We start from the raw sequence: 10,802 nt of genomic DNA, 5'->3' as shown, positions 1-10,802 counted from the left end.
CTTCTGGGCCTTGGACCAGCCCTGCAGGTAGCAGCGTGGATTCCTTGGATTCCGAGGGCCTCAGTAGCCTTTGTGGAAAGGAGGCGGCGGCCCAGCCGGTGCGATGTGGGACCCGGAGCCACCCTCCGGTGGCCACACACTGGGGCCAAGGCCCGGGCCCGGGACTCTCCGCGGCCAGCAGGTCGGGCCCAGCGGTCGGAGGGCAGGACCTCGCCCCACGCCCGGCCAGGTGGCAGGGAAGGGCCGTGGGCCGGGGCTTGGGAGCCCATCGTCTCCCCGCCCGAGGGGGCCCAGGAATTGGCTCCGGCCCAGCTGGACAGGGAAATACATGAGGGCCCCATTACCGCCCGGATCCCCCTGGAGAGGACCCAAATCCCGGGGACCTGCCCTGGCGGCGCGGTCACGGGCACCGCTCCACCCGCGTGGAGCCCTCGGGGCGCCAACCTGGGCGCTGGCGCGTGGCGGGAGGTAGCCGGCGAGTTTGCTGGACTTTGTCTCCATCCCGCTGAGCATCTCCAGGCCCGGGCGGCCACGAGGACTCCTCCCCCCGCCCACCCCACCCGGCGCCACCCGACCCGCGGCCGAGGGCGGAATCCAAGGCGCGGAGCACCCGAAGGCCCAGCTGGCGACAGCCCGACAGCCCGACAGGACACCCGTCCGCGGGGACCCGGGAACCCCGCCTCCCTGCAGAGAGCAGCTCAGGACAATCACACACACACACACACACACACACACACACTCACACACACACTCACACACTCGCACACCCCATCAAATAAAGTAAAAGCCCAAGGTCTGCCTCCGCGGCCAGAGGCGGCCTCCGGAACCGGACGGAGCGTGGGTGCTCCGCGGGGCTGCAGGGGGCGGGGGTGAGGGTGGGGGCGGCGGGGGGAGGGGAGGGGACGGGAGGGGAGGGTGCGGAGGACCCCGCTCGGCCGCCGCTCCGGCTCGCGGCCCTTCCGCCGGGTCCCGGGGTGCTGGCGGGGCGGGGGCGGCGGCGCGGGCGGAGCCCCTCGGAGCCCACCCCACACACCCGCACCCCCTCCTCCTGCCTCTCTCCCACCCGCTCGCCCGCACCCCCGCCCCCAGCCCCCTCCTCCCCTCCCGCCCGCCTCCGCCCCCATTCTGGGAATTGTGTGGAAAAATTCTCAGCCAAACCTCCCACCTCTCCTCTCCTCTCCCCCACCCCCGCCACCCTACTCCCTTTAAAAAACCCCCTTTCCTCCCCGGCCCCTGCACTCTTTGTGAATGAGGGCAGGGAACACGGCCCTTCCCCCGCCCAGGAGCCACGCCAGACCGCCGCACTCAGAGCACTGTTTGTTAATAGTCCAATTAGATAATTGCCATCTTTCACTCCTTTTGCTCCGCATTTCCCATAAAGGAATGAATGGGGAGAGCGGCGTGGAGAGGGCTTCTGCCCCGGCAAGGTGACGAGAAGGGCTGGAGCATGCTCCTTGCACAAGGCCATGCGCTTGAATTGAATCATTGTAGCCTAATCAATGCTCTTATTGGATTACTGGCTGTTGCTTTTCTCAAAGATATTGTAGCAGAGACAATGAAATAGCTAGGGGAAAACTTTTTTTTTTTTTTTTGAAGCAGATCTCACAGTTGAGATTTTTCTCGGCTCTCTCTCTCCCTCTCCCCCTCTCTCTCCTGCTGGACTCTGAGTACAAAGCTGCCCTTTGAATGGGCTGCCTCAGGGCTGCTGGAGGTGAAGGCAGGGGAAAAAAAAAAAAATCCAACTGGAACTAAATGAAGAGAGGTGGCAGTTTAAGATGGCTGTCAGCGTCGAGGTGTGTTAAGAAGGAGTTGTTTGGGACGAAAGCCTGGCGTTTAGAGTTCGGGGGAGATACTTTTTGGGAAAACTTTGACTCCACCATCACCATCGCCCCCCTTCTTCTTCTTCTTCTTCTTCTTCTTCTTCTTCTTCTTCTTCTTCTTTTTCCCCCCCCTAGAGGCAACTGCTTTCTTCTGCTGCAGGGTGTGTAAGCGTTTTTGTTGGTTTCTTTTACCCTCCCCCTCCCCCTCCCTGGGCTCTATCTGTCGAGTGCGGAGGGAACCCCTCTAGCCAGTATGTGAGCAGGAGGGTCAAAGGCAAAGGGAAAGTTAATAATGCCTGCTAATGGTACTAACAATTCAGGAGGAATCTTGTCAAAAGTTTTGCTGGAAGTGTGGGTCTTTGATTGTGTGTTTCCTGAAAGCAAGACCAATCATTTCCGTTTATTCACTGGCTAAACCCCTACTTGATTGGGGACAAGGACAGAAACCATCCATTACGATCTGATATATTATCCAAACAATTTAGTGTATTCATGAGGTAACCGAAACGTGGGGGCTGCGAAATTACCCGTAATCAATTGCAACAGCGAGTGTACGTCCCCGCGGGTGTCGGACAACTACAACTCGCCGTGTCAGTAACAGGCGGGAGCCGCAGCGGTTCGGAGTTGCTCTGCTTGCTACGCGATCGCCGGGCTGGGGACACTGGACGTGCTCAGAGGACGCGGACGCTGACGAGTTGGCCTCGCCGCGGCTGCACCGGGATCCTGGACCAGACCCGCCGCCTCCCCGAGAGCGCGCCACTCGCCGGTCGCCGCTGACCCGCCCGCGGTCGCCGCAGCCGCCCCGCGGGGACATTCATTCTTGCCGCTTGCCTCTCTCTGGGCAGGGCTCAGGAGCTCCATTGTAGGGTTCTGTCCCCGCGGTGCCTCTGTTTTGTTTCTTTTTGTTTGTTTGTTTCTTTTTTCTTTTCTTTTTTTTTTTTCTTTTTTCCTCTTTTTTTTTTTTTTTCCCCCCTTTTTTCCTATGTTCGGGAAACCAGACAAAATGGACGTTCGGTGCCACTCGGACGCAGAGGCTGCCCGGGTCTCGAAGAACGCGCACAAGGAGAGCCGGGAGAGCAAGGGTGCGGAGGGGAACCTCCCTGCCTCCTTCCTCAAGGAGCCGCAGGGCGCCTTCTCCGCGTCGGGGGCCGCGGAAGATTGTAACAAAAGTAAATCCAATTCGGCCGCCGACCCGGATTATTGCCGCCGGATCCTGGTCCGAGGTAGGGATGGGGTAGGGCTGCGGGGCGCGAGCTTTGGGAGGAGGACTCGGGGTGCCCGAGCGGCGCGCCGCCCCAGACCCAGGCCCGCGGGGAGGAGATGCTGGCTGGGACTTCCGAGAAAGTTGCGGGCCTCTCCCCACCCCCGCCCCCCCCCCCCCCCGGGGCTGGCCGGCCGCTGGGCGCTGGCACCTGGGGCGCGCACCCTCCGGGACCCTCGACCCTCCACGCTCCGAGGGGCCCCGCCTACAGGGTTGCAGGGGAGCCTAGGGGCTGCGCGGGCGGGCCCGGGCTGCAGGCTGCGGCCTCTGAGCAGGGGGAAGGAGGACACCATGGAGGGCGAGTGCGCGCTGTGCGAGTCGGAGCACCTGCCGGGAGCCCGCCTCCAGGCCCCCGCGCCCCGGCCGGCCGAGTGCACGCTAGGGGAGCGCGGGCGCCGGAGCAGAGCAGCGGATCGCCCGCCACGGCCCGGCCCCGGGGCGCGCTGGGCCGAGGGCCCGGGCGCCGCGCTCAGGGCCGGCCGCCGCCGCCGCCGCCGCCAGAGGAGGCTGGGTTGGGTTGCCGGGCCACGGATGTCGCCTTCGTGCTCGGCTCGACCCCGCCGTGCTGCGCGCTGGGCTCCGGCGGTGGCGGTCGCGAGGCCCGGCCCCGGCCGGCGCCGCCCCCGCCAGCAGATCGCCAGGCCCCGCCGGCCCCGACTCTGTCCCTCCTCCTTCCGCAGCCCCGGCTCGGGAGAGAAGGAGACCCTGGGGTGGGGCGCTGGGACCGCCCGAGCGGGGTCTGGTCAAGGTGCTCCGGAGCTGGGGCCCACGCGCCCCGGCCTGGTCAGTCTGGAGACCCTCAGGCCACGGGGGACCCGGACCGCGCAGCCGAGGCTCCCAGGCCGGAAGGAGCATCAGCCGATTTGGATTTTTTTTTTTCCCCTCCCGCGTCCAGAGTGCTCTATAAAAGCAAAGTCTGGTTCCCCCCCTTTCGTCCGCGGTGTGGAGTTAGCCCCCTCGCTCCCCCAACACACCGGGTCTCTGCTCCCGGGCTGTGGCCGCAGCTCCCCGCCCCCGCCCCCCACCCCCGCGACTGCAGGCGGCTGGCGAGCGAGTCCTCCAGCCCGCTCCGGCCAGGGAGGTGAAGGGAGACGGGAGGGATCCCGCGACTGACATCTCCCCTTCCTCAGATGCCAAGGGTTCCATCCGAGAGATCATTCTGCCCAAGGGCCTGGACCTGGACCGGCCCAAGAGGACGCGCACGTCCTTCACCGCCGAGCAGCTCTACCGGCTGGAGATGGAGTTCCAGCGCTGCCAGTACGTGGTGGGCCGAGAGAGGACGGAGCTCGCCCGGCAGCTTAACCTCTCCGAGACCCAGGTACCAGGTGGCCAGGCCTGCACAGCTCTGCAGGAGCCTGCCTCCCCCCACCGCTCCAGCCAGCTCTTCCCAGTACTTAGCCTGGCTCTGGACAGACTCCCAGGGGAGGTGGAGGAGGCAGGGAGGATGGGGTGAAAGATCTCACAATTTCTTCCCTTCCATAAACCTTTCCCTCTATGCCCTCAAATCTTCCAGGGCCCATGCTCTGCCCACCATGGCCTACCTAGCCCAGGAGGCCCAAAATTCTGTCCTTTGGAATACCTGTTGGATCACAGTCTTGAGAATTCCCTGCTCACCTCTGGGCTACAAGGAACCAATGTTTGCCCCTTGTCTCAGTCAGCCCATTTTGGCCAGATTTCCAGGCACCACTCCTCTTGGGAGCCCCAGCCTTATACAACAAGCAGGCCTGTTCTGCAGGAATGGGGCTGGGGCCAAAGCCATCTGGGTGCTGAGGGTAGCAACTAGATTGCAAAGGTGTGCATTCCTGAGATTTGCCCTCGCAGGACAGGCTACCCTGCCCCTTATGGCTTCCTCTGGCCCCGAGCTGGACCCAGACCCATTCCCAGCCCTGAGCATCCACTGGGCACCTATGATGCCCTGTCTTCTGTGCCAGTGAAATGTGAAGTGTGGGATCAGAGGCCGATGTGGGGCCCTGGTTGCCAGCACTGCCAACCGTGCTTGAGGTCTCTTCTTTTATATGAAATCCACATGATGTTACTGTAGTTAGCCGTGTAGACTCTGGGTCCGGGGTTTTTCAGGGCCTTAGAGCTTTGCCTTGTGGAGGACCTTGTGGGCCTAGGGAGGGCATGGCACCAGTTTGGCCTAGGTAAAGCAGACTTCTTTCTGAGGTCCAGTCTCCTTCCCTGGGCCCAGCCCTGAAGCAGGTAGGGAGCATGTTAGGTCTGGAATCTGGGCAGAAAGCTGAGAACTGATGACAGATCATATTGGATATTCTTTTTGAACCTGAATTGGCATGATAGCTTTTTCCTATTCTCTCTACTACCACCTCTCTTAGTTGACAAAATCTAGGCCTTTCCTTGTAGCTGCTAAACTCTATCCTGGGCCACCAACTAGGCCTCAAGAGAGGCAGAGGGAGATGAGAAAGTGAGAGAGAGGTTGGTAGAGAGGATTTAGTTCATCCCAGTCTCTTGATTTCCTCCCATGATTCCAAAGTCATGATGGAGAGCAGGGAAGTGATAAATTAAGAGTATCACTCAGAGCCTCCAATCCAGCGAGCAGAGGGAGGAGATGGAGAAAGCTTGGCCTGTAATCCATCCTGCACAAATTATTCCTTCTACAGCCACCTTCCCTACCTTTGCTGCTAGTTAATGGTCAAATGTGACCCTGATAAGCAAGAAACAGCTTCTTGAAGCCTTGGACAGGATTGATGCCGCAGAAGCTAAATTTGAGCTCCTTGGTTGGGCCAGCGGCCTGGGTCCAGAGAAGTAGAGCAACACTCCTCCCCACCCACGCCCGCTTCCCACACTGCAGTCTTTGGGTCTTAGCCCTCTCCTGGACATGTGAGCTCACAAGCTAGGATGATCCACGTCTGGCTGGTCCAGGTAGTGAGGCAGCCCAGCAAAATCCCTCTTGGTCTTCCTTGGAGTTAGGGTCGTGGACATCTTTATTGCTCTACTTATCATCTCGCACAGCCTGGGCCTGCTTCCATGACCCGGAAGCCAGCCTCCTGGAGCTGTGGTCCAACTCAAGGGGGCCCAGGCAGCTCCCCGGCTAGCACCTCTCCAGCTGCGGGCTGGGGTTGGGGTTGGGAGAGGGCCCCCGAGAACCCGAGCCCTCGCGTCCTGGGCGCCCGCTCGCGCTTGACGCCCCGTCTCTCCCTGCCCCTCTTTCCCGCCCTCCCTGCGCCCCTGCGCCCAGGTGAAGGTCTGGTTCCAGAACCGGCGCACGAAGCAGAAGAAGGACCAGGGCAAGGACTCGGAGCTGCGCTCGGTGGTGTCGGAGACGGCGGCCACGTGCAGCGTGCTGAGGCTGCTGGAGCAGGGCCGCCTGCTGTCGCCTCCCGGCCTGCCCGCGCTGCTGCCTCCTTGCGCCACCGGCGCGCTCGGCTCGGCGCTGCGCGGGCCCAGCCTGCCCGCCCTGGGCGCGGGCGCCGCCGCGGGCTCGGCCGCCGCCGCCGCCGCCGCCGCCCCGGGTCCCACGGGCGCCGCGTCCCCGCACCCGCCGGCCGTGGGCGGCGCTCCGGGCCCCGGGCCCGCCGGGCCAGGGGGACTGCACGCGGGCGCGCCGGCCGCCGGCCACGGCCTCTTCAGCCTACCGGTGCCATCGCTGCTCGGCTCGGTCGCCAGCCGCCTGTCCTCCGCCCCGTTGACAATGGCCGGTTCGCTGGCCGGGAATTTGCAAGAACTCTCCGCCCGGTACCTGAGCTCCTCGGCCTTCGAGCCTTACTCCCGGACCAACAATAAAGAAGGGGCCGAGAAAAAAGCGCTGGACTGATTTTCAGTGTTTGCCTGTATTTATATTTATAGTATCTATTGTGGTGATATTTATGGACTCGCGTCTGCGGCGCCCCAGGCTCCTGCGCTGGGCTTCCGGCCCCCACCAGGCCTCCACAGCTCTCCTTCCCCACTAGTCTCATGCCACCAACCTTCCTTCGGGCTACTTTTTTCCTACCTTTCCTCCGTGCTCCCTCACCCCCGCCCCGCCCCCGACTTCCTTCCGAATCCAGGAGAATCCAAAGAATTGGGGGGAAATATCCGAATTAGCCACCTGACGCCCCAACCAATGCCTGGCGCTGGAGGGAAAAAGACTGGTTCTAAGTCGAAGCACCGGGACACCTGCTCCAGCTCCGGCCGCTCCTGCTTTTGATCATTCTTAGGAATATTGAAAGAGCAAAGCTGCACGCAGACCCCAGGGGCTGAAAAGGCTGGTAGGTGTCGTTAGACCAAAAAAAAAAAAAAGGGAAGACGTTCCTTCCTCTCGCCAGAGCAACCAGGGCTTCGGGGAGTCCCTGGGCCCCACTTTGCGGACCGCTTGGGAGAGCCGGTGCACACGCAGCTTTCTGGCTGGACAAATCCTGCCGAATTTTTCCCCCTTTAGAGAAGCAACAATCATCACCACCACCACCACCACCGACCCCAGGAGATAAACCAAACGTCACGGTAGGCCAGGACGGTGGTAATACATTTGATCTCATCAGCAATAAAGCAAGAGTCCCAACTACTACCTAAAACCAGATGAAGCGAAACCGGTTTTCGAATACTCCCAACGACCGACTTTGGAAGGTTTAAGAGAATTCAGGATAGAGAATGCTGCGCAGCGCAATGCAAAATTGAGGTTCTGGGTGTTATGACTTTGCATGGGAAATTCAAAAGGAAAAAGCAAAAGAAAAGCCAACGCTGCTGATGAAAGAAAATTCAGAGTCTTTCCTCGGAGGCCGCTCGGGGCGGTGCCCGACAGCCCCACGCTCCTCCGGGCGAGAGCAGGGCGGCTGCCGGCGCCTCTCCCCACCGCACCCCCCGACCCCCGACCCGCGGGCCCCCGGGCGGCCTCGCTGCGTTTGGAAACGAATCGGTGCCCTTTGCTTCCTCTTCCCCACTCCCGGATTCACCAAACTCTTCCAACTCGCTGGAAACGCCTGGATTTCTTCGAGGACCGGGTGGCAGGGCCGAAGCTGGGGACAGCAGGGCTGCCCGGCCTCCCCGAGCCGCAGTCTCCGCGCCCAGATCAGCTCCCCGCCTGGATAGGAGAGACATCGGTCCCCACCCCCCTCCCCTCCGACACCCCCAGGGGCCCCACCGCCCCGACTCAGAAACCCGGACCGCGCACGACGCCGGCACAGCCTCATTCCTTCCCGGAGCAACAACCACTGTCCCCCGCAGCCACGGCCCCCCGCATTTTAACCAAAACCACAGACCTAGACGGCGAGGTTGCCGCAGTGTCTAGAATGTATTCCTTCCTCCGAAGCGAGCGCAGAGCATTTTTAAAATAGTAATTTTATTGTAAATTATTTACGTCGGAAGCTTTTTTTTTTTCCTCTTTTTTTTTTTTTCTTTTAGAAAATAGTGAAGAAAATAATGAACGATTCAAACGCGGGTAGGTGTCACTGAATCCTGGCTACTAACTCTGTTCTGAATGTTTTGGATATTTGGATGTTTTGTATTTATGTGGTGAGAGTGAAATATATATATCTGAGATGATAAACGAGGTGCATTTTTGTCTTGTGTTTGAAGGATTAAAAAAAAAAAGAAAAAGGAAGAGGAAGAAAAGGAAGAAGGCCCCCAGGAAATGATGAGTCTGGGCGTGGGGACTCCTGGGGCAGAGGGTGGTCCCCGGGGAGCGCGTGGGGCCCTGTAGCTGGTACCGTGAGCTCCTGGGTGGAGGTTTGGGGTGCCTCTGGTCCCCAGAGACCCAGCTACCTGCCTACACTGTTCCTTCCACTTCTCTGAGTACAGCTCCCTCTCTGGCTCTCTATCCCAGGGGTGATGGACCATCAGGCCTTCCCCTCTCGATCTCCCACTCTGTGTTTCTTGGCTTATTTAGGAACTTGTCTCCGGACACCCTAAAGTTCCTACCTCCTAACACTCCCAGTTACTAGAGTTTTCCAGCCACATCTCCATGCCAGCCAGCAGTATTTGGGATTTGCCCCGGCAATCACAGGGGCCCGGGACAGGCACGATTTTTCCTTTCTCCTGATTTAGAGAAAGTCTCTCTCTGCCTCAAAGAGAAACTCAGAGGGAGCAGGAGGATGGAATAGATATTAATTCCTGCACAGATCTCTTTCTACCCCATACCGGTCTGTATGCGGTGGTGATGGCTGTAGACGTTGTAGGCAGAACTGGGTGGGGGGGGGAGCTAGGAAGGCTGAGGGGGTGCTCCTAGACACTCTCCTAAAGTCTGCGGCCCGGAATCGCAGGCACAGCGGCCCCAGCTCCCTCTGCTTGGTGCCCACATCCCTGGGTGGTGGTGTGGGGTGGGGGGCAGTTTCCTGGGGGCATCCGAAGGGCCGGGCCCCTTGAACCTGGCGAGGGTACAGCCACTGGAAATGAGGCAGCGGCACAGTGCAGGTGACCAAGTTCCCAAGCTAAGCGTGGATTGGATCTCTGAGTGGTTTAGGGCCTTCCCTATGAGCTGGGTGTCTTGCTGGGAGCAGCCACAGCCCCCAGACAGTCCACATTTGTTTCTCAAAGTCGGTACACACCCCTTAGCTTGCTACCTCTGGGCTCCTCCCCTCCCGGTCCTTCTCTGCTCATTCTCTTCCCTGGGAAGCTGCTTTTCCTCTTCTACCCGCCCCCCCCCCCATCTCTCTCCCCTGGTGCTCTGGGTCTCCTCTTTTCCATCACCTTTCCCCAGCCAGCCTCTGTCTCTCTGCTTCTCTCTCATCTCTCTCTCTCTCTCTCTCTCTCTCTCTCTGATTCCTCTGCCTACCCGGGTGGCCCCAAGGCCAAGGCGTGGGTGGCTCTGCAGCGGTTTCCTGGCTGGTGGCTTGGGGCCAGAGAATGGGGGAGAAGAGAGTGAGAAGGTGGCATAATTTTATGGAACAAAAGAAAACACAAAATCCTAGCTTCATGGTCCCCAACAAGCTTCGGACTGTCCCCCAGGAGCCTCAGCCTGGGGAGTCATGGAGCAGATCCCTTAGCAGCTTTCTCTCCTTTCTCTTCCTGCTTGTTTATCCCTAAAAGGGGAAAGAGCCACTTACCCCATTTCTCTGCTCTCACCTCCCTTCCCTGGCTTTGGGAAGAGCTGCTGAGCTCTTCTCCTGCCACTCAGGGAGTGCAATTGTTCTTAACGAGACTCTTCTGCATAGAACATGAATCACAATTTTAATTAAAAACCGTTTATAGACAATTCATTTAATTTCAGTGCCTGTCTTGTTTGCCCTCCTTCTCCAAGGGCCTCCAGCAAGCTGCCTGGGTCCCTGGAGCCCTCTGGTGAGGACTCTAGCCTCCATCTAGTGACTCACAGGCCAGGGGGGAGGCAGGTGGCCTCTGTGACAACAGCTGGCCCTGCCTGGAAGAAGGTGGAAGGGGTTCCTGTAGGTCAAGGAGAACAGCTGGAGGTGGGGGAGCTGAAAGGAATCTCATGCTCAGGCCTGCACAAAGCAGCGTCCAAGTTAGTTCAGAGCGAAAAAGGAAAAGAAAGAAAACCTTTCACCAAACTCCTGTGACTTTGGTGGTCAGGTGTGGGGAAGACACGGAAAGTGCCTTTTCACCTGGGGAGTCGAAAGGAGACACATCCTCATATCCATCCTTGCAGTTGGCCTAACCCAGAGCACAGTGTATTCACAATAAATAGCATTCAGCAGCCCTTTATCGTGTCCAAATAGCCTTTCACTATACCGTCTCTATTGCTCCTTATTTTCAGAGGTCTAGCCTCATTTTAAAGAGCCACATCAGGCTTGGAGCAGTCAAATGACTTGCTGAAGACTGCAGAGCTAGTCAGAGCC

General features: G+C 59.7%; 1 protein-coding gene across 1 annotated transcript; it reads left to right on the top strand.

Moving 5' to 3' along the window:
- Positions 1-2,667: 2,667 nt before the first annotated feature.
- VAX1 (ventral anterior homeobox 1) lies at positions 2,668-8,560 on the top strand. Its single transcript, XM_025467366.3, has 3 exons — positions 2,668-3,043; positions 4,212-4,399; positions 6,278-8,560. The coding sequence occupies exons 1-3, from the start codon at positions 2,803-2,805 to the stop codon at positions 6,851-6,853; spliced, it is 1,005 nt and encodes a 334-aa protein (XP_025323151.1). The 5' UTR covers positions 2,668-2,802; the 3' UTR covers positions 6,854-8,560.
- The last annotated feature ends 2,242 nt before the right edge of the window (positions 8,561-10,802 follow it).

Source organism: Canis lupus, chromosome 28, assembly GCF_003254725.2.
Source record: "Canis lupus dingo isolate Sandy chromosome 28, ASM325472v2, whole genome shotgun sequence".
Classification (NCBI taxonomy): domain Eukaryota; kingdom Metazoa; phylum Chordata; class Mammalia; order Carnivora; family Canidae; genus Canis; species Canis lupus.
The sequence above is the reverse complement of the archived record's forward strand: the minus strand, read 5'-3'. Positions and strand labels throughout refer to the sequence as shown.